The sequence below is a fragment of the Eupeodes corollae genome, chromosome 2, assembly GCF_945859685.1.
Source record: "Eupeodes corollae chromosome 2, idEupCoro1.1, whole genome shotgun sequence".
NCBI lineage: Eukaryota > Metazoa > Arthropoda > Insecta > Diptera > Syrphidae > Eupeodes > Eupeodes corollae.
In genome coordinates, this window is record NC_079148.1 from 44,661,899 (window position 1) to 44,686,843 (window position 24,945).

Here is a 24,945-nt window from a genome sequence, read left to right on the forward strand (position 1 = left end):
TTTAAACTCTTATCAAAACCGTATTTTAACAATATTTTGATTCAATTGACATATTTAAATCAAAAAGTTTATATCTTGAAGAAGGGCGTAAGGAAACTAAATATTTCGTTTAAGCACAAAAAAAAAATCGTAATTTTTTTAATAAAGCTTGGAGCTTTTAAAATTAAAAACCTTAAAATAAAATATAAGCGTCAGTTAAAAAATAAGTCTACAGCCGAAGAAATAACACTTCACAAAAATTAGTTGACATGAGATCAGCCCATTTAAATCATTAAATATAGAAGAAAAGCTAAATTTTCTGTATTGAATAATATTTTTATTAATAATAATGGAAACAAAAATAGAACTAAGTATAACATAGACACAATAATCATAACAGGGGGAGTTTATTCACCTGGTAGAACTTTTTTTTAGTGAAAAAGGAGAAGAAGAAAGTTTAAAAGAGGAAAGAAACGATTATTTTTTTTTGAAATTTAAACCAAGAAAAAATAAAACTTAGAAATAATTCTGATTGATAAACACTCACACTCAACCAAAAAAAAAAGAAGACACATAACACAGAAAACAACACATTAAAATGCAATATCGAGTAAAACTTAAAAATGAAAAATTGATTTTAAAACCACTCCATTTTGATCCTGTTTACTTCACATTGAATTATAAGCTTTTATATAAATGGAAAATTAAGTTTTTGACGAAATATCATACGAACAATTCATAATATTTGAATTTTTGAAAAATTGGATAGAATATACTATAAGGATATAGCAGTACTGTCGAATGCAAAACTAGATAGTAGTACAGTCTTTTTAATTTTCCGTTTAATGTTTTAAATTGAAATGTAGCGTCTACTACCAACGAATGAGATTTGAAATAGCTAACGAATTTGAACATATTTTTGAATTTTCAATACTCAAATTCACCTTTGAAATCAGTGCTAAGATAAGTTGTGTGTAAGTTTAGGATTTGTGTGAATTTAAAACATTCCTTTTTGTTATTGTTAAGCTTAACTTCTTACTTATAAGGTTAACATTAAAAACCTTAATGGCTGAATCACAAACAACACTTCAGCTTCGGCTAAACCTGACGTTTTAGCAAACGGAAGTTCTAGTTCAATTATCTGAACATTTGCTTTGCTTGACAGCTCAACAGCTGTAAAAGATCGTCAACAAACAAAATATTTGCTCTTTGCAGGGATGAAGTAATAGAAATGGCATTCGAAGCAACCTTGAAGCAGACCCACCGTAACGCAGAAAAAGCCGAAACTGAAGCGTGTTTGTTGTTCATCCATAATGAAGAGAACTTAAAGACAAGTAGTGAAACCCTTTCAAACAAATTTCAATTTTTTCATTAAAATTTCATATTCTTAAAAATAGAACTTATTTTTCGTTTCACACATTTGAATAGAATGAAGACAGAGTCTAGAATTAAATTCTATTTGAACTTAATTTCTGTCAGATAAAAAATATAATGAACTTAAATGAGAAATAAAAGATTGATTTTTCAACACACTCTTCATAAAAACATATCGCAATAATTTTATATTTTTATCTAACAAAATTGACAAACTAAAAAATTTGGTTAAACCTTTACTCGTTTATATTTCAAGCGAAAGCCCAAGTTTAACTGTAAAAATACAATAAAATAAAAGAAAAAACACCAAATAATAGGTATACATATAGATTTGACATTCTTTTGTAGAAAAAAGTAAAAAAAAAAATAATTAAATAAGTAGGTCTATAGGATACAATCATTTAATTAAATTTTAACAATAACTGTCATGCATTTCAATTTTTTTCTGAATTTAATTATTAAAATATTTTTTTCAACATTAACATTTAACAAACAAGTTTTTTTTTATTTATAAATATATTTATTTTTTATTTAATTATGTTTTAACATAATTAACATGCATATATTTTAATTTTTATTTATGTGGAATTTTTTGTATTTAGTTATTATTATTTAGGTGATTGCAAGAAAATGAGTTTATCAGAGATTTTTCCAATACTTTTGAATAACACGATTCCTTTTTTTAAGTAGCTATGTTACTGTTTCACTGAAGACTCATAACACTTTTTTATGAAAGACATTAAGTTTCTATAGTAACGTAAAACTTTTATCAATATTCTTATTTTAATTAGAACAAATTAAAACTAAAAAGTTCAGTTCCGAAATCACTCCCTTGTGGAACACCATTTTGTTTCTTTATTTTCTTGCAATCACACAATAACTTTGATAGTAAAATAACACTTTTATATATTTTTTTCGAACTTCAACGATGTTCTGAATGCACTTACCTGCTTAAGAAGCAAATCACTATTCGCTGACAAACACGTCACTAGATATTTTGTCAAATTCAAAAATGAACCCAACACCTCTAGCGTCAAATGTTCCCTCGAGGATCGTTGCAACATAAACGAAATCACCAGAAAACCACGATTTTGTATCATATGTTGCTGTACAGTTTGTGATGTTTCCACCAATTCACATATAAAACCCAAAAGTTTTGAACTATTCAAAAATAAAAAGACGCAAGCATATATAAAAAATGAATTGGAAAAGTAGTATAAAGAACAATGTGTAGTTTGGGAGTGTACAGGTATAACCTCATTCTAGAAAGACTTACCATAACGTGGGATCACGCTTCACATCACTGCATCCTTCATGTGCCATATCAAGTTGTGAGAATAATGGAAACAGTACTTGAATACCCCCAATGGAATTCAACGTACAGTGTATTGAGTGTGTTACAACAGCCTTAACATCCTGTTTCGTCCGTGTTATATTTTTAAGAGCACAGCAAAAGGATTCATTTCAAACATACACAAAGGTATAAATGATAGACCATCGTATACAGGATCATGGATAAGACGAGAAATGAGATATAAGAAAAAGAAATAAAAAAGAGAAATGCTATTAGAATTACTGCATTGCTGCTACTGCACCCGAGTGTGCAAAAGTGTCATAAATTTGATGTTGTTCGTTCATGTTCTGGTGCAGTAAAGAATATTATACTGCATTCGTGTATCAATAAATAAAATGGGAGAATGCATCCTTATTCTTGGCTCTTTTAAGTTTATTTTTATGTTTTTTTTTTTCTTGTTTCTTTCTACAGGATAACGAGAGCAATATTTTATGATATTTTAACCAGGTTTCTGAGAAAGGTTAATTTCACCAATTGGATTGTTTTTAATAAAGTGGCGCAACATTCTAAACAAGCTTTGTTAAGGGTTTAACAATGTACTACTTATCAATTTGCAAAATATAAAGCAATAATTTACGAGGCGACTTCAAGTACCAAAATTGCTAATTGTCTTTACTAAAGAACGATGGTCCTAACAATGTCTAAAAAGTGACAGTTCGTGCAAATAAACAAAGGAAATACGTTTAAACGGACCTATGAATTGGAATTCCCAACTGTTAACTGGACCCATTTCATCTTCTGCTCTAAGCAAGTTGCTAAAAACTAAAGTAGCTATTCCTTAGCTTTAGCAAATTGTTGAGAGATAGTTAGATGTAAAAATCACTTAAGATTAGGTTAATCATCTTTTAAGAGTAGTAAATTGCTAAAACTTGCATTCAAATTTTGCTAAGGGTGTTTAGAGCTGTTTGCAGCAAACTTTTAAGAGCAATTTATCTTCATATTAATATAATTTTTTAGTGTGATGAAATTTACATTTTCGAATAAAATATGTCAGATCAATTTATACCTACTAATAAATAGTGAAATGTAAAAGTTTTATGAAGATATTAAATTAAACTGGTCTAAAAGAAATTGTTAATTGAGATTCTAAAATAGTTTCAAAATTATAGCCTAATAACCCAAAGAATAAAAATTAATTGTTATCAAAACCATGTCAACATAATATACAAACAAGTGAAACACGCTGACACAACTTTTTATACCAATAAGGAACAAAAAATGTTGTTTCATAAAAATATTTAATTATTCGATTTCCACGTCATTTTTTAAATTTGACTGATAAACTGGTCTAAAAGAAATTGGTAATTTAAATTCTAAATTACTCTCAAAATTACAGCCTATTTGAACAAATTTTGTAGTAAATTTCATACACAGGCAAATGTAAGTGATCAAATGGTATAAAATTAAATGACTAGTATAAATTATAAAGTTTGACACAAAATGTCTTCAAGAATTTTGTTCAGTTTTATGTGTAGTACTAAAAGTTAAACAGATTAATGGAGCAATAATTTAAGTTCATCATATTCTTTTCTATTTGACGTATTGATTGGTATAAACACCGATTCAATGTAAAATAATATTAATATATATTTATAATATGTTGTTTAAATGAATTGATAGGTCCAACAGATATAAAAATGTAAGATTGTGTTTTGAATGGTGTAGACTAATAAAATACAGGGAAAATTAACAGACCAGTTCCTAAAATACAAATGGTATAAAGATGTATAATTGTTCTACTAAATTTTGTTGTTTGTACTTTTAATAATTGATATTTAAATAACTTTTTTGAATGGTATAAGACTTGTAGGAACAAAATGATTAGATTTTCAGAAGTTGTGCATTAGATTGACAATTGATTGGTATAAACTGGTCTAATATCGAAATAAAAAGTGTAAATCATTCTCAAAAACACCATTTTTAACCACGTTTATCAGGGTAATTAGTATACATTTTTCCAAAAAATGAATGGTGTTTTTAAACTGCATGTTTTTTGAAAGGATATTCTCAAAAAAAAGGTGATGAAATTTTCCTTCCTTTAAAATCGCTTAAGCTTAACTTTACGTTCGCCCATTAATCATTTATTTTGAATACCCATGGTCTTGGTTAGGTCGTATAGTTTGTAGATTTTTGTTTTTGGTTTATTTTTTTTAATATAAAATAAAACTCACCTGCAACATAAGAGCATGCGGTGTATGTACAAAATATGAAACATTTCCCTTTGGGGATGATTGTAAACACAGTTGACCATCCGTGGCTACTGGGTTGTACATAAAGACGATGGCATTCGATAGTTTACCATCGTAAAGAACCTGTAAAATAAACAAAAGAACATACAAAAACAAAAAACATTAATATTTGTTTATTAAGATTGAAAGTCAGTATTTGCAATGAAATTTTTTTAAGAAATTGCTCCTTTTTTTGTCATTTGATTTGCTGTTGGTTGTTGATGTTGAATGATTGCACTATATAAATGGGAAGTGAAGAGAAAACAGTGAAATGTAATGTTGATAGCTTTTTTTATTTTATATGGCACGATAGAAGTTCTGGTTGAATTGCATAAAGACAGACAGGACAAAATATTGGTAAATGTTTGTTCTTTTCTTTCTACAATATTTTTAGTAACTTTTTTTATTAAACATCTAGAATTAAACTCGTGATTTATTTTGAGTTATGAAACCAGGAGTTATGCCAGGTTTACACTTGTCATTAAAATAATAAAAAGACGCCACATTAATTTGGTCTGCATAAGACATAGCAAATATAAAAGGTTAGTTACCGTCACTTAAATGACGCATTTTTAAAGTGGAATGTTTTAATGGCAATGGTGGCACTGGATGATGAAAGGATAAGAAAAATTTCTGTACTTGATTTCAATACGTTTGTAAACATTCTTTTAATGCAAAAGTTAGCATTTGAATGTCAAGTAATGATAAGTTAAATTATTTTTTTTTTTATTTTGTCGATTTAAAATTAATTTATTGACAAGTGCAAGAACGTGACATAATTGAATGTTGATGAAATGTAAATACGTATTACGTAACATAACTTCTGGAAAACTGTTAATTAGGTGCATTTTATAGCAATAAATTTATAAAGGAACAATCGATAAACGTTTAAAATAAACAAACACACAGTGGTGTGAAATAGAAAATAGTGAGTAATTTTTTTTTATTAATGGACGCAACATGATTTCGTTCTTCTTGTAGCTAAACAACAAACACACGCACACAAACAATAACTTTAAGACGTTTGCGCTGATTTAGATATTTGTTAATTGTTTTTTTTTTTTGCTTTGAATGCATTTAAATAAAAGAAATAAAATCACTAAATAAATAAGAAGATATAAAAATAAAATTTACCAACAAAAATAAAAGCAAAATATTTGCATGGGACACAAATTCTTAATTTTACTGTGATGAGTCTAAAAGAGCAGTGAATTTATGATTTTCATTTTTATTGTGGTACAACTTTTTGCAAAAATTACAATTGTTTTTTTAAATTTTTCTATTTCACTTAACTTGGAGAAATTTTCGTTGTTTTTAAGCGTGCAAAAAAAATTACTTAGAAGTTGATATTTGCTAAATGTGATTTGCAGAAGTACGATGAATTTAAAACACTGAATTTTTTGCACTGGAATAAAGTACTCAAGAAAAAAAATTATAAAAAGAGAATAAGCATATTTTTAAGTGAACCTAATTCTAAGTAATTCATAACACGCCTTAACAAAAGATGCAAGGAAAAAGAATTGATTTCCTTATATTTTTAATTAGACAAAAAACTCAATTTTATTCCATCATTAATTAAATTGAAAATTCATCGAGCGCTCAACTTTTAAACTCGTTTCTGCGTAACTTACTGATATAAAAATAAATTTCTATTTATAAACACCACCCTAAACATTGAAACTTTCAATTTTATTTACATTCTGCCCGACAAAAAAATGCAAGGCCAATTTATTAAAAAAAAATCAAAATCAAAAATAAATTCAAAGGTTAACAAAAAACTAAATCGAAAATGCATTGATCTATAAATGATCAATTATTAGCACTTAAAAAATCAATCGATTGAAAATTTCCACGCTTCAATAAATTATTGCAATCATGAGTTTCACTCGAAAACTTTTCTATGTATAGTAAGTCTGATGGATGGATGCTACAATCTAGGCATCATCATTATCCATACCTTTTAATAAAGCAAACAATCTGAACTATTAAAGACTCCATCATATTTCCTGAAAGTAATTTTTGCACTCATTTTCTTTGAAATTTATTTAATTGAAGAGATTCTTATTTTTACTTGTCTATTTTTTTTTTAATAATGATGGATTTTTAGTGCTGCTTTTAGATTGGATTAACTTCAAGTTGTTTGAATTACAATATTTAAAGTTCGTTTAAAGTCAGGCAGGCACTTTAAAATGTTAATTTGGAAACATTTTCACAAACTTATTTAACGAAGTAATTAAAAACCTATCATAAAATAATGTTGGTTAAAGGATTTGGAACAAAATAAGGTAAAATTAAAAATTACAAATACAATAAAAAATCATCTAAAATTATTGAAAATAAAATAAAATAAAATATAACAAAATAAAATCAAATATAAACAGAATTTGTAATAAATGCAATCAAATAATATTAATTCCATTAAATAAAAATTCTGAATAAAAGGATACCCTCAAAACTGTACGAACTGCAGAGGCATCAGTCTGCTTAACATTGCTTACAAAATCTTTTCTGCCGTAATATGTGAACGTCTAAAGCCCATCGTCAATAACCCCATAGGTCCTTATCAGCGTGGTTTAAGACAAGGAAAGTCCACAGTTGATCAAATATTCACATTACGGCAGAGCCTGGAAATAAACCCAAGAACATTTAATCGCCACCCACCATCTTTTCATCGATTTCAAAGCCGTATATCACAGCATCTACGGAATCAAGCTGTATAGAGCCATGTATAGTTTTGGCAACCCTGCCAAACTCCATGGAGTATTCGCACTGCTCCAAAAATGTTAGAAACAACTTAACAGAATCTTTTCGATGTAAAAAGGCAAGGTGATAGTTAGTCATGCGATTTCTTTAACATCGTCCTTAGAAGAATAGTACAGAGCTCTCACATTAATACTAGAGGCACTATTCTTAAAAAGTCTCAAATTACTAGCCTACTAGCTGACATTGACATAATCAGAAGAACTCAGCTGGATTTTAAAGAGGACAAAACAAAATACATGCTGTCACCAATGACAAACGTTACTTTAAGGAAGTTAAGGACAGCCATGAGATCAAAAGAAAAATTACTCTTGCTACCAAAAGGACAGCGCAGTAGAGAAAAGTGGCGCGCACAATTGACCTCACCCATCTTGGAGCGCGAAACTGGAGACATCTAGCTGGCGACTGAGCTAGATGGAAAAGTTTGTTAGGTGAGGCTCCAGTTCAAACTACTTTAGGTAAGTAAGTAAGCAATAAATACAAAACAGGATATATATAGAAAATAAAAAAGGATAATAAAATAATAATATCTAAAATAAAATGAAGGAAAAAGTCTACAAATTCCTTAGTGTTTTTTTTAAATCTTCCCAAAGTTAAGTGAAATCTGGATCAGAAGAAATAAAAATTCAAAATTTGTCTTTGAATAATCAATGAAAAACTGTATAAGAAATGTGTTTTTAACCTTGAGAAGCAAAATGATGAATTGAGACGTATCGTATTCAAATTAATATAAACAAATCTATCGTTATTATAAACATTTAGAAAATAGCACAAACAATTGGAAAAACGAATAAAAAACAAACATGAAATTAATACCAAACAAAACAAATGATTTAAAAAAGAAAACAAAAATAAACCACAACGCATGCTTACAGTTTTCAAATTAAGTAATTCTTCGGCGGCATCACCGAAAGCTCCCCCAACAGCTGCTATAGATCCAGGACCGTCTGCATTTGATATTTTTCGTAGCTTGGACAATGCTCGAGAGTCTTCAGAAATTTAATAGTTTTTATAAATTCAAAAAATAAAAATATAAGAAAAATAAATTGTTAATAAAAAGCAAAAAAAAAAACAACAAAATAGAAAAGAAAAAACGAAAAAATAAAATAAAATTGCATTCATTTATCGCAAAACAAAAAAATATCTACCAGTTGAAGCAGAATAAAGGCTTCCCGAAGGATATGCCAAAGTTGAAGATTCTATTTCGGTCTTATTGATGTTGCCAGAAGAAGTAAGTGTTGTCAATGTTGTTGTGGTTGTGGCATTTGTTGTTGCCATTGTTGTTGAAGTTGTTGCTGACGATGATGAAGTTGTTGTTGACGAATTTGGTAATGTATGATGGGCTGCTGTTGCCCTAGCTTCAGATTGTAAACGTGCATTTACTAACGCGTATGCTTCGGCAACAGCCACATTCAAATCAATTTCACCTGTGGAATCATCGTCGTCGGAGCCACCATTATTTGTGGCATGTAAACTCACCCGTTTATGATTGTCCGGCAGATTTAGATAGCATTCGTTGTCAAAACGAAACTGTGACTGTTTTGGTTTTGTATGGATTTTTACAAAAAATACGACATGTATAAAAATGTGAAAAAACATAAATAAATTAATTTTGTGATAGATTTTGTGTTTTTGCCATTAAGGGTGTATTTTTTTTTTAACAAGGGCACAGATGATGTTTTTGTTTGTTTAATTTGGTGCAGCGTGAAAAGAGAGAAGAAAGAAATAAAGAGAAATAGTTAATAAATATATATTTATATATTTTTTAAATATTTAGGTACACATACATAAAATGCCTACAATGTTGATACTGAAGTGAAATGTTTTACATTAACTTATTAGAATAAAAGTGCACTCTATCTAAGCAAATATGGAAGGAATTGTAATTTTATCTTTCCAAATTGTCTCTTTAGTTCATTAACAATGATATTTGAAGGACGTGAACATTTAATTTACACAAGTCGGAGGCATGATTTAGTTCATCCAGCAGCAGATTGCTATTAATTTTTAAGAAAACTTTCAAAACTTACTTATACAAAATAAACTTATACTTATACAAATAAAACTTATTTATACAAAATATTAAAAAGCGAAGGACCTAAATGGCTTCCTTGAGGAACACCTGAGCTCCATTGTATAAATCTCGAAAAAGAGTTATTTATTATGACATTTTGAGATCCTCTCATCAGATAAGGTGAGAGTCAACCAAAAAGTTAGAATTTGTATATTAAAGTGGAATTATCCACTCAATCAAAAGCTTCACTGAAATCGGAATCTAATAGATTCTTACTTTCGAACGATATTTACACATAATTTGAGAAAATGACTTAACTAGTTGTAGTGAAACAGAAGTGATACAAAGCCGTGTTGTAAGACTTTTGAACTTACTTGCGTTTGAACTTACTTCAAAGCCTTATTGTTTACAGTTTATTTTTCCAATTTTAAAGTATTAGAGGATTGAAATTTTGGAATAGATATTAATTTGCTAATATTTAGAAATTAGAAATTCGGAACCAGTGAAATGCTAAGCCTTAGCCGATAACTTCTTAAAAAATTAGAGTCATCATAAAAGGTGTTGCAGTAAGAGGTTTTATTTTGAATATCCTGCTATTCGGGCAGTTTTACAATTTGAAATTTTAATTAAAATTACACAACGACTGAAAACGAAATCATACTTGATTTAACAAGCTTTGAAAATGTTAAAATTCAATACTAAAATAGTTCTAAAAAAAAAACTAACCAATATTTTGCAGTCGTAAAGTAAATAAGTCCTGCAGCCAGTAGTTTTGACTAAAAACAAAAGTGTGTCGATTCAGTTTTTTAATTAGTCTAGTTTTTCAATGAAGCATTCTACAAAGAAATTTCACCGTCATTTAAGTAATGATTGTTAAAACACCTTTCCATCCTCAGTGTGGATTTTTTTGGTGCGGTAGTCAGTGTGATTGGAACTTACTTATTTTAAAATGAGGCTGTTATAACTTTTACGGTAAACACATTTTGCTACCAAGACATGATAATTAGAATTGGAATAAATTGACGGTGATTCAAGTTTTGGAAGAACAGTTTGTCGATCATGTTATTTCTCGAAGACATGAACTTTTTTTTGCAACTAAGGTCTTATCATTTACCACGTTTAAACAATTTTCTTTAATCTATGTACAATGCCAATGCTCCACATTTATTTATGTTTTTAACGTTTGAGTCAGTGAGCTTATCGACAAAAATCCTCAGCAAATGTGGGACTAAGTCATGGAAAACTTTGAAAAAAGGCTTTGGTACTAAATTCGTAGCCAAGGCTACTAATTTGCTAAATTGTTTTTAATATACAATCATGTAACCAATTAAATATGTTTTAGGCAAAATACGACATATATTTCGAGTGGTCCTTATTTTGTTTTGAGTAGTTTATAGTGAAACACATTTCCATTAATTTGTCTTAAAAAATATCAAAATAAACCTCGTATTGTAAAAGCCTACATTTTAAAAAGCATGAATTTATTATTAGAACTAATTGATAAGCCTTTTGTGCGCAGTTGTTTTAAGTTAAATGAATATTTTGCAATAAGCAATGACGTCCTGCAAATTTCCAATGAATTTTTAATGTTAAAAAATATTCCAATAACATTTTTGTGATTTTTTTAAAACTTTTTTATAACTTTAAGTTGCTCGAAATTTTTTTTTAACTAAATGAACTTTTCTCGCAATTCAGCTTTTTTCACTTCAGTATTTCAAAAGTGAAATTAAACTATAATTATAGAGGCAGAAAATATAAAAAACGGAAAAAAATATAACTTACCTTATATCCAGGACCTAAACGGTGCATCGCACATATTTGTTGCGTTGTCAAGGCTTCACTGAAAAGATAAATAGCTGACATTTGGCCACAAAATACTCGTTCTTCATCAAGTTCCGGCGTTGCTCCAATATAACATTTATCAAAAGGCTTTTGTTTAAAAGAATGAAACAAAAAAAATACGTAAAATATATAAAATGTATTTTATATTTTTTTTGTTTAAATAGAAACAAAAAACAAAAAGACCAACAAAAGAAAAACTTACATCATTTGTTGAAACGAACCACGCCATTTCCGTACTAGACGCTAATTGTCCATTAACTAGGCACTTTATTTCGCTTTTAGTCCAACGATTATATATATACACAATGGCAATCATGTACCACTAAATAATAAAAAAAAAATATAGAGTGAGCGATGATATTATATAAAACAAAAGATTTAAAAGGACATATAATTATTATGCTAAAACGGATGTCATACAAAGTAGCTTCATATATAGAACTTACCTTTCTCGGTTGGAATTCATATTTGACACAATGCTGGAAGCCTTTTCCTTTGACTTTCATCGATGTCAAGACAAGGCAATTACCAACAAAATGTGCTGTATATCCAACCCCTTTCGATGTTTTAAAACTAGAATTAAAGTAAGAGAGAAAGAAGGAGATAAAAAATGGATCCAGGATATAGTCATCATAATAATCATCATCATCATATAAAAATACAACAATAAAAGAAATTAACCCTTTTTAGTTGTTGTTGTTTGTATTCTAAGGCAAAAAAAAAGCACAACAATAATAAACATAAATTATTAAGACTTACCAATAGAGGTAGGGTTTCTCACGTTCTATATTTACAGAATTTATGGGATCTAAACGGAACCACGTCGTAAATGTGAAACCATTTTCGTATGGCCATTTAGCTAGGGGTGGTAGGACCATTGCCTATTGGAAAAAAAGATAAAGAAAGATTAAAAGGATTAAATGTTAAGTTCAAAGGATTCTTTTCTTTTTTGGGGGCTTTTTTGTTTGGTTGCTGTCCTCTTTGAAGAGGGGACCTATTATATGTTAACAATTTATATCCTGATGCTTAAATCAAGTGGCGAACAAAAGGAGGCTTTAATACTATAAAATTTTATTACATTTACTCTAATATATATTTTTTGGTACGTAATGACTAAAAGCTTAAAGGCAAATATGTTTCGAGAAAGGATAGAAAATGAAAGAAAAGATGTGTGTAACAATATGTATTCTCTTTTTATCCTTCAAGTTCACTCATATGTGGAATGTAGGTAGGTAATTTCATAATCTAACACTAAGATTTGTAATATACGAGTAGGACTTCTCCTCTGGTCAGGGAAACATTATATTTAATTTTATTGTATCCTCTTCTGGCTGGCTGGGTGGCTGGCTATACACAGGCTGTTACGGACATTTACTGGCATTTATTTTCTCCCTTAAGTGAGTCAAAATTATACTACAACTGGTGTCATATAGAGCGTACATTTATGTAGTTCCGTATCCTCGACAATTCCAAAAGGAGGAAAATCAATGAAGAAACTTTCTCCGTTACAAGGACAAACGAACAAAACGAAGAACAAAAAAAATAACACAATTTATTCTCCTTCTTCATCTTCCTCAATTATTCACACATCAAAAACCAAGAAATTAATAATTATGATTCCCCCACACAAACCCCCTCCCTCGCTCGTCGTCATCATCACCAACTAGCACCATCCAACGTTGAAATTGCCAAAAAGTTTTGCCTTTGACACATCTCCTTGCACTTATAAATATGGCACTTGGTTCTTGGAAATGATGTCCTTACCAGGCCGATCATATTTTCGTATCGTTTAGCAAGTCCTAATACTAACGTGTGTTATGTGTTATATTGAGAGTATAGGGTAGGGGGTATATATCCATAGCTAGCGTGCAATTCTCAAGATAAACTATAATTTGACAACATGTCACAAACTTAACGCTAAACGAAACATGACCTCTCTCTCTCTGTGAAAAATTAAGTGGTCCAGAAAGGGAGAATGAATACCTTCCTTCCTTTTTACATACACATACAATTTAGTTATACTTATATGTATGTATGTAGGTAGTTAGTGATGCTAAGTTCGGAGTACAAATGTCAGGTTGTTTGGAAAATTCTGTGTAACTCTCTATCAAACTTAACTGTCACTGTCACAAAGTATCCTAGGAAATTAATCAAAAAGGACATGAAAGAGTGTGTTCTTTTTTTTTTCCTTTTCCTTGCTATTACTGTTGTCTTCTTTTCATATTCTTTCTTCCGTTTAAATAAATAGGGAGGATGATACAAATGAATGTCCTTAATTGTTACAAAGTAGTAGAGATATAGAAGAGCAAAGAGCAAATGGCAGAGCCCTGAAACTGACACAGATTGAAAGCAAGGGGCCGGAAAAAAAATCTGTACGCAAGATATTTGCCCTATCAAAGGAAAGAAGATTCTTGTCCCATAAAAGCCCAGGAAATAACAATATTCTTATATTGCTAAGTGTGTGTGCGGTGTGTGCTATGTGGCTTGGACTTCGGTCTGTTTATGTACAGGGTTGGATTGATGATGAAAACAAATGGTATAAGTCTATGGGGCTCGAAATGTCTGTGATTGGATTTTGTTTTTATGTAATGTTTCGGTTTGATTTGGAAATTCAAAATTTGCTGAAATTATTTTTCATTTTTAGTTTTCACTGATGTATAGCCAATCATGAAAATTCTTATATAAGAAGATTTTACATTAAGTTTTTTCTTAAGATTAAAAAATAAGTATTTGATTGTATTAAATCAAAAATTGGTTCGAACTTCTGTTTTTAATAAACTCTTAAAAGGGTAACAAAGTTGCGAAAGAAATGAGATGCTGTATTTTATCATTATAAGGATAATAAAACGAAGTCCAGCCTATACAATTTGTCAGTGTTGATGTCAGAGTTAAATTATTTATTGATTATTCAAACGATGAAGAAAAAAATTAAAGCTTTAAGTTGATAGGAAAGTGACATTTTAGATATTTTGAATCAAACATCTCTAAGAAAAAAGGTTAATTTTGGTGTAGTAAATTTTCTTACCAAATGAAAATGTATGGACACATTAAAAAAGGAATGGTGTTTTTATTTAAAATATTTATTTAAAACCTTTTTAACTGTGACGGAGGCGTTATCACATATAAGCAGATTTTAAACGTTTTCAAGAGAGCAAAATAATTATAAAATTTAGAAGCCTTGGGTTAAAGGCAAAAGTATGATTTCGGTCGATTGAATTAGTTTGATTCCGAAAATCTGACTTTTTCTAGAATTTCAGAATTTCAACTAAAGATGACATTTTTCGTATCAATACGTGGCAAAGTATCTTAGGTCAATTTAATATCTATATTAAAACAATATAATGAAGATAAGCATATGTATCTTAAGTCGACTTCATTTGATATTTTTTTTTAAAGTTTGTTTATTGACTATACTATAAATACAAACTCTGACCATTTTCGCTGCCAAGTCAATTTTAATTTAATTTATTTAACAAAGACTTAAGGCGCTCTGATTACCCTTCAAATGTTTAAGTTTTAATACAGTGAGTTTGTATACATTGTTCTTATAATTTTGAATTTTAAAATGGGAGAAGGGTAAACAAAGTTAATTGATAATTTCACATTCTTGATGTGCAACTCAAAAAGGAATCTCTTTACTTGACATTACGTCCTACATAGAGCTCAAGAGTAAACTGATAGAAATTAACAAACATTGGTTAAACAACAAAAGAAATGGCTTTTTATGTGTCCGTAACTTAATCTTAATAGCATAAGATTTTCCAAAATCTCGAAAATCGTAACTTATGTCTAATTTACTGAAAAATCAAGCCTAAGCTGTTTTTGTATATTACGTATCAATTTGTGAAAAATTGGTGACTACTTATGAAATCTTTTAATATCTTTTAGAGATGAACTTCTTTTTGCAAAGTATGCTATGTCTATGATTTTAAGTAAAGCATAAATAGTTAGTTTGGTTGGTCTTATAACAATTTTTTGAAGAAAACAAACACATCCTCAATAGGTAAAAGTCTTTTGACAGACAAATGAATGAAATGCTTTTTTCAACTGTCAACTCCGGCCCTTCTAACACTGTCGTTACTCTTTTGCTACTGATGAGTTCATCCTCAGAAGTTCTTTTTCTATTATTTAAGCTTCGGAGGGCCATTAATTAAAGGATGTTGATTAAGTATTTTCTATTTAATTTTATTTTCTTCCACCAGTGCAATGAAAATAAAAAAAAAGTTCGATATAACCAAACAAATCTTCATTCTTGTCTTACAAACAAAAAAGAAAACCCGAAGTCTTGAAAAGATAGTAGGAAATTAGTTTTACTGCCTCCGGTGAAGCATAAGCATCGAGCTAAAATACATTCCCCACTCCTGATTAAAGGGATGGAAAAGCTTAGTAATATATATACATTTTGCGATGTATATTCATTACCAAGGTCGTTATGGTCAAATTTTTTGTTAGATTTAACGAGAAGTATTATCGTTCTTATTTTTTGTTTTTGACGTAGTAAACCAAGATTGACACTCAAAATGGTGGATTTAAAATTGTCTAACCACAAGAAAAAAAAAAACAACAAAAAGTTAATTAGCGTTTCAAAAAATCGATTTATCAAATATCACACCGCTTGAGAATCAAAAAGAACGAAAATACCATCTTGAAGATGATATTATTATTTTCAGGATTTAAGTTTCAGGTAGGTGTGGGTATGCGTACGTACCTTTGGTTAAAATGAGACTCGAGAGTACATTATTTGAGGTATACCTGTGTGCGATCTCAAGAGAATTTCACGTCGTACTTAAGAAAATATGAACTGATGATAATTTTAGAATTGGATGGCGGCAGCCTTATGAGAGCTTGATTGGAATTTTGTAAGTAGCATAAGGCAGTCTATATTAAAGCTACCAATAAATTCAATATAAAACAGTGGTAGGTATTTTACGTCTCTCCGCATTACACCCACAAAAACTCGAGGGATATTGTTTTTGTTTTTAATGAATGAGTGAGTTTATTTTAAAATTGGATTGTTATGATGTCTACATCGAAATGATTTTGTTTTGTGTTCTTGATTGACTTGATTTTAAGTTGAAAATTATTATTAATTCAATGAATTTTTAATTCAATTTTTAATGAACTTATGAATAATAAAAAATAATTTTGAAGTTTATTGGTTATAAATGTATACCCACACTTACGCATAATATTTGCTTTTGGTTAATTAGATGGAATTTGATGCTACAAATATTGTGCTAAGGGAAATTGGGAGAAGGTAATTTTAGTAAATTGCAGCAATTTGAACTTTGTACAATGAGGGTCCTTTTCATCAAAGGTTAAAACACCAATTTAGTGAAATTACTCTGGGGCAGGCTAATTTTGGAATTAATTTACTTAAAAAGAGATTTGTTTTAAATGGAATTTTGTTATTTTGTTGATCCTCTTTTAGATTATTTTTAAATACTTCCTTAAGAGTTTGGTGGTTCAAAACTAACCCAATATTAAGAAAAAAGTTTTGGAAACCTTGGCTCATAGTTTGGTAAAAATCAATATTTATTTAATAAACAGCATCAAATGACAAAAGGACATTGAGGACACCAAAACGCAAGTCAGAAAAAAAACAAAAGCTTCGGCCGAATATTTCCAGCAAAAGTAAGGTGTTAAATTGAAATCATTAGTAATGCAGTTTAGGATGAAATAGACAACACAATAACTACATCTGATACAGCTATATAACCATTTTCAGTAATGGTACGATGATTTGAGCTACATCGAGGCTATAACGTGAAGTTTCATCAAGCTTGAAAAAATACGTGCATTTTTCTATAGCAGACGGTTCCGCAAATTTTGTTAATTTTTCTCTAACTTTTAATGTTTTTCATAAAAGAGAATAAGTATTTGCTACAAAGCAACGTTTTAAAATTGTTTAATAGCTGATTAGTTGCTTAATAATAAAATAAATACTAACAGTAAAGTGAGAATTTGTTTATAATATTTTCAAAAGATCTAAGGTCTAATTTTTGGTGTATTTAAGCCATTGATATTTAAGTTACATGTATTGGAAGCTATTTTGAGAAAAGTGAAACATACAATTTTTAAAAATAGTAAACAAAAGAAACCAACTCAAAACTATTGCATTTTAATACCCTCAATCTCAATTTTTTCAAAAAAGGTTACTGTAGATTAAAGGTGGCCACTTTTTCACGGCAGAGTTTTCAAAAACAAATCTTTTTTGATTATTTACTGATAGGAAACAAATGACAAAGATTTTAAAATCCCGCGTTTCCAGACACATTTCTATAACAGATGAATCTTACAAAAATGTATCGAAATCAAAATCCAAAAAAATAAGTCCTGGATTTTTAATTGACAACTTTTTAAAAGTTTTTGGTAACCTAAATAAAAAAATAAATTCTTTACGTTTTTACTTGCGACATAGAGGAACGATGTATGATTCATGTTTTGTATTTCTGACACATTTCGAGCTCGAGACATGAAATTACGATGATAGAGAAGTCGAAAAAAGTGGCGATTAATAATATTTGTTGATCAAAAATGTCATTGTTATAATTTTTGATTAAAAAAAAAGGCTGGGATGTGACCCACACTGATAAATTCCCATTCCGTCTAGACTGTCAATTTCTCTTCCTTAAAAGTTTGCAGGTTTTCTTGTTGGGTTAAAAAAGTTGTCACTTGAATTATTCTTAAAAGTTTTAAAAAGTTGCTTTGTTTAATTGCAATGACTAGGAAAGACAGAGTGTGGTAAGGTATTACACATTCACATAGTACGGTTAAAGAACGAATCTCTGTATTTTTCAGTACGGCCGAAGTTGGACTCGAGGGTATACAGATGAGCATTCCTAGAACCGCAAGTATTACAGTTGAACTGTTTAAGGGGAGGAATGCAGCTGGCTATTTCACTATAAAATAAACCGTTAAAATAACGGTAAAAAAGGGTGAAACAAGAAACCTTATGACGATGTTCAAGCCAAGTAAATGAACTTATGATGATATTATCACCTGTCAATTTAAATGCTTTACGTTTAATACTATCCAAAAGGTTTAAGTAAGTTGCAGGAGCAAAAGTCCAAAGAACGGAGTTCTACTCAAGCTTTGGACATATATATGTCTTGTAGATAACAGCCAGATCAGGAGGTGTGAAATACTTCTTGCATAGCCTAAAGAAACCTAAACAGCTATCGAGATGTTCAGTCTCCTCGATGCAAGTGCCATCCATGTCGGTTTTTTAATCTCCATTGTACAATGCTGTTTAAGTCGAAATTTAATGAACTTATCAGATTTTGTCGTTGCATAGAGGGATGTGAGTCTGAAAACGAATATAAAAAGATAATAGTACTATAGTATAGTCAGCAAAACAGTATATTGGATTAGAAGTTGCAGACAGGAGATAATAAATAAAAATGAGAAAGAGTGTTGGAGATAAAACAGAGCCCTGGGGCACACCGTCATTTATTTTGTGGTTTTCAGACTTGAATTGAACGATTCAAAAGGTAATTACTAATCAAATGAAGAAGGGATTCATGAAAAGCGAAAGCACGCATTTTCGATAAAAGAGCCTGATACCAAACCCTATCAAATGCTTTTGAAATATCGTGCAATAATCTTACTTTCAAAAGAACGATGTAAAGATTTGCTCCATTGTTCAGTAAGATGAACCATCAGATCACTAGTGGACTAGTGGAAAGCCGTAGTGACGGTCGTTAAGACGCTTTCGATCTTCAAGATATTTCTTGAGCTGATATTTAACTAGTTTCCATGACCTTGGAAATAAGGAACGTAAGTGCAATCGGTCGGTAGTTGCAGGGTAGGGAAGATTTCCTTTAAAAAAAAGCCATACAAATGAAAATAAAACTTTTTTTAGTTACCGAAGTGAATATCAATATAATCAATCTTTTAAAATTTTAATAATAATTAATTCGAACTGATTAATTAAACTATAAATATGTTATGAAGTTAATGCTATAAAGGTTATCCCTCCTGCTAATAACTTAAATATATGAGATTTAATACGCGACTCTATATTTCTGTGCAATACAAATCTATCTTAAATTCAACTTATATTCGTTTATTGATTTATTTAAATTCGCACAAAAAATAAAACAGCAGAATTTTTCATTCTACTATAAATTGTTTACATAAATGAAAGAATAATAATATTAGGTGTTTTATTTGCTCAATCAACTTTTCATATTCATAAAATCATTTCAAAACCGACAATATTTTTGCTTTTGAAAAATTCATACAAACATAAATCTACATAATGTTTACTATTCCTGTCACATTTCTCTAATTTCGCTTTTATTTCAACCCCCCAGAGCCATATGTTTATATGTATATATGTACATTTTCCAATATCAAAAATTTTATTGTTCAAATATTTGTCCTTTTACGATGCAATATTTTAACCATTCAAAAGTCCAAAAATGAATCCTTCTCTTTCAAGTCACTTTAAATCTCCACAATTTACAACCAACACAAATCACTGATTTCCGCGTAAATACATACATACCTATACAAATACATATATCTTTGTGACTATTGCATCATAGTAGATTTAGATTGGGATTTTTGAAAAATAAACACAATCCTTCTGCGCTCCGTGAGGAATGCAATAACGAAGCATGCAGGCCGCATCCTTATATTTTAACATCCACAACCAATTTTTGTTCGCTTGTTTTTTTATTTTTTATTTTTTTGTATTCCTCCAAACGAACAACATGTTTCCTTGGCAATAAAGTTTTCAATATTTGCATATTTATTTTGGTTTCAGTGAAAAAGTTTCGAATCCTGTTGTGTCGCTTGTATCGCGATCTACAATTTAGCCGCGTATATACCATCAGGGAAAGAGAAAAAGAGAGAGAGAGAGAAGGAGTCCCTTTTTCGATATCCCATATCCTGGTTACGGATTAAAACAAATTTACCAACCATCAGGATACTCATCGTATTCTCATTTTTTGTACCCTATAAACTATGTCTAGGTAGTATCCATAAATATATGTATGTATGTTTTTGTGCAAAATGGATAACGTTGATTGTATTCGGACTTCGGACAACATACATCCTCCATTTCTCTCGATGAAATGAAATGAAATAAAATGGTACCACTGCACTGAGTTGTGTAAGGATACAAAAATAAATCCTGGCCCTATCCTAGAACTGCATGAGTTTTTTTCCCATCATTTTGATTTTATTTTTTAACTTTGTCGTTTTTTCGTTGTTTTTTAAGGGATTTATGGGTAAACATATAAAAAAACATTATGTTTGGGTTTCATTGAATATCAAAAAGTTAAGGAAAAATATATTGTGCAATATTATATGTATGTATGCACGTTCAGAGCTTTATTTGTAGGTTGGTTCATCGTGTGCACCAATGCTTCACCAATCTTTATGATATCACTGACAAGCTTCATGAAAAAAATTGCTTTCACAGAGGTTTTAAATTCAGCATATTGAAATTGAAGAGGTTTGTATTTTTTTGTTTTTGAAATATTGTATGTATACTTACGGATCCTTTTCGGCCGGGAAAACTAAAGAACACATCAGGACCGTTCCGGTGAGGCATTTGACGGAGAACATTTAATAACTTCGCTGAATGTCGAGGCTGAAATGATGATGAATATAAATTTTAATAAAACTCTGCATGTGAGTATGAACTTTTCATTTTTTTAAATATTTTTTTGTTTGTTTTTATGAACGCAAAAATGAACTCTTACCCATTTGCCATTGACAGCTTTCATCGTACCAAACAGGAGTTTTAACTCTTTTACTGTGATACTATAACTCGCTAGGACACCGAGCATTTCAATCAGAAGGTCTGCAAAAACATAAATAGGAAAACAAAAGGCATTAAATTGAAAAATAAAATATTAAACATTTGTATTTTATTCTTTTGATAACAACGAAGCAATCAACTATTAATAAAGACCTCTGGAGGAGAGATTAAGAACGTACAAAATTATTATTGGTCATTTTGCGGTTATTCAAACGTTCATCAGCGAAGGAAAACATTGCCATCAATATTTCATTTGTGATACAGTTTTTATTATAAAATTTTAATCGAGATTTTAATAATGTTAAACAAATAGTCTGAGACATGAAGCCTTCCCCAATAAAAGGTTCTATTTTAAATAGCTCGCTATTTTCGGCAGATGTCACTTTTGAAGCAGCTAACTGTAGTCATTTGACGAGTAAGAAAAACATTATTACTTAAAATGGAATGGTAACATCTTCAATACCACACTGAATTGGTTAAAATTCACTATTAAATTGTGAACATTTTGTAGTCACTAAAAAACAGCACTTTTGGGCAGCCGTAAAACACTTTCTCAGAAAGAAATGGTAAAATTCATGGAAAATTTTGAGCTATTAGGACAAATGACTGATGTAAAGAATCAAAAACTTGTCCGCCGCTCAAGAACTCAAACTATTTTTTTTTTAAAGAAGACCCCTCAAGACCTTAAAATGTAACTGATTGATACGCTTTTGAACTGGCGAAATAAGGCTGGTACAACTGTTATTCAGTGAACGCATTGTGGATTTTTTTAAAGGCCGTCATGACCGTTTTATTGGTCGAGATATTTGGTGATTTTAACGTTACAATTTTGTATTTGAGCCGCTTAAAAGATAAGGGTTATGATGTATCTTACTAGGCCACTTTATTGAAAATACAAGTCTTCAGCTTAGATGAATCTTTTTTTATTGTAGAATTAGAAAAAAACCTTCGGGCCGTTTAATAAAAGGAATATTGGATGAATTTAAGTCTGGAAAATTATAAAACAAATACTGGTGGTCTCCGTTTTGTCCCTTAGCCTTTTCTAATTTTTACTTGTGACATTTAGGAACTGTTCGAGATTTAAATCGAACACAGCATTACGATCCTAAGGAATTTGAATTTTCTCGAAATCAAACCGATAGATTTTATTAAATTTTCTCTAGAATGTGTGTTCTATATTTGGGTTCTTGCAATAAATACAAATATTTTTGTGCTACTCCACAGAATTCTAAGCTTTTCGTATTCATTTCCAGACACATGTCTCTCCTCTTGAAACGTGGAACTGCAACGACAAAATATGTAAATTTCGACCTACACAGTGGTGAATAAGATACCACGTGGAATTTAATACTTCGAAAATGCAATAGAAAGATCACATATGCCATTGTACGATATCACCAAAAATGTCACAGTATGTTTTGGTTTTTTGAGACGAGAAAAGAAATTTGTATTCAATCATCTGCTTTTAGGAATGTTTACTTTTGTATTTTTGAGCCAAACTTTCGTCATACTCTTAGGTACTGAGTTTTTTTCTTAAGCCGTACTACGCGAATGTAAAACTCCATAACAAATCAAAAAAATCAAATGGGGTGGCGCAACAGTCCGTTGTGAACCAGGGCCTAGTGACTTCCAACTCTCAACCATTCCTGTGTGCGAGTACTGTTGTCAGGAATGGAAGGGACCTACAATTTTAGGCCGAATCTGAACGGCTAGTTTGAGAAAGCACTTTTTTATGACAAGAATTACTCTTGAAAAACTTGAAAACTCCATGACACATTATGTTTTTCTTTAGCATTGAAATTTTTAAAGAATTGAAAACTAATGTAATCTCAAAATGTTGTAATGCTTCTACTGTATTTATGACGTATAAGCTTTTAAATGCTTTAGAGAATACTTGTCTTCCCAAATACAAAAATGAAACCTTTTATTGGAAAATCCATAAAAATTAATTTATTATTTGCACGTTTCGTGTAACGCTGTATCGATCTTTTGGAATTTGACAAAACAGATCGAATGAATGATAACCAATTTAAAGAATAAAAAACTTCCAGAATATAGCTTTCATTGGTTGCCAAGTTCGTCCTTAATGAACTAATTTTTATAAACGAAAAGTTTAACTCAAAACTTAAGTCACTAAAATATTTTCTTTTTCTATATAAGATTTAAATCATAACTATTAATTTTTATATACTATGTAGTATGTCGAATTTTACACTGTCAGTATTTTCACAACATACACATCCATACACTCAGTATAACTTAATTCTCTGCACACACAAGTCGAACGATGCAACATTATAGGGCTTATCTTGATCAAATTTCTAAACGAATCATCCGAGCGCACACAATTTTTCTTCCTCCCTCCCTTCAAAAAATAATAATAATAATAAAAACTTCTTAAATATTCACTTCAGTTAACAGAGGATTACATTTTATCGTTTTGAAATATCTTAAGGACCTTTTATAAAATAGGTATACGAGTATGTTTGTATATGCTGTATAAGATTTGGGCTCTCTCTTCTTCAATCGTTCGGAATTGAGTATAGTCTTTGGTCCTTCGGAGGATATAAGATCGAGGATTTTATCTTGTCTAGCCTTTTTCTTTGCCTTAAAGCGGTGCGTTAGCGTTAACGTTGGACCGGGCGTCGTTCGTGATAGAAGGAAGGATAAAGTTTTGTCGTCGTTCATACATTTGTAATGATTTTGAAAGGATGTATGTGCATTTGTATTAAAATATATAAATGTTCATGTTTGTTAGTAGGTTCTATTTAAGTTCCTTTTTTTTTCTTTTTTTGGTTCTCATTCTTATTTTAACCTCAACAATTTTTCGGACGTGACTGGAAATCCCAATGCTGGAACTTACTCTGACAGTCAGAATGAAACTTGTGTAATGAAGGCACAATCGGAATAAGCAAGAACGGATAAAATTTTATTTTACAAGGTCTTCTTCACCAATGGTCTGTTTTCTGTAGTCTCTGCATGCAATTCCATCACCCCCAAAAGACTATAGAGAAACATTTTTAAGGGTGAAAATGAAATAAAACTTTAATATGAGTCAAGGAATTGGATAGTTTCTTTATGTACATATACACGCAAAACATTGTTCGTGCAAGGATGATGTTTGTGTGGATTTAGTTACATCTCGAGAAAACTTTCAGCTTTGAAACTAGTTAGTTCCAAAATTCTTCTTTTTTTTCATATTATTGTCAGGTAGACGATGAAGTTCGGGCAACAGAAATATCCAATGAACCTTTAAAATAGTTTTTAGTTGACATAGAAAGATTTATAGGAAAAACAAAATGAAGTAAGATATGGGAAATAATGGTGTATGGCTATACCGCGCTATACCGCTATACGGATAGGTACATAAATGTCGAATTGTTAAACTCAGCAAAAGTGACATCTTTCGTATACCCTACAGCATAAGGAATAAGATTGAGAAGAGAGAAAAAGAGAATATGGATCACATTTAATTCGTAAGGGATTTTTGTAGGTTAATTGTAATTCAGGCAGTCGTTCGTGTGACAAGTTTGGAAAAACTTTGATGAAAACTTTATTTCCAAACTCAACTGAAAATTAAGTTTAAGTTGGATTAAAATATGTGTCTAGGTATAGTATA

General features: G+C 30.0%; 1 protein-coding gene across 13 annotated transcripts in view; it reads right to left on the reverse strand.

The window, feature by feature from the left end:
• LOC129944161 (neurobeachin) overlaps positions 1 to 24,945 on the reverse strand; it is a 684,301-nt gene that overhangs the window by 58,486 nt on the left and 600,870 nt on the right. For all 13 annotated transcript variants that reach the window (XM_056053379.1, XM_056053380.1, XM_056053386.1 and 10 more), the window contains 11 exons: positions 21,268 to 21,368; positions 21,060 to 21,155; positions 12,311 to 12,432; positions 11,998 to 12,124; positions 11,754 to 11,873; positions 11,492 to 11,638; positions 8,844 to 9,231; positions 8,569 to 8,684; positions 4,879 to 5,019; positions 2,630 to 2,769; positions 2,301 to 2,514 (listed from right to left, as the gene is read on the reverse strand). In XM_056053379.1, coding sequence (XP_055909354.1) covers positions 2,301 to 2,514; positions 2,630 to 2,769; positions 4,879 to 5,019; positions 8,569 to 8,684; positions 8,844 to 9,231; positions 11,492 to 11,638; positions 11,754 to 11,873; positions 11,998 to 12,124; positions 12,311 to 12,432; positions 21,060 to 21,155; positions 21,268 to 21,368 — 1,712 coding nt within the window. The remainder of the gene's footprint in view (positions 1 to 2,300; positions 2,515 to 2,629; positions 2,770 to 4,878; positions 5,020 to 8,568; positions 8,685 to 8,843; positions 9,232 to 11,491; positions 11,639 to 11,753; positions 11,874 to 11,997; positions 12,125 to 12,310; positions 12,433 to 21,059; positions 21,156 to 21,267; positions 21,369 to 24,945) is intronic.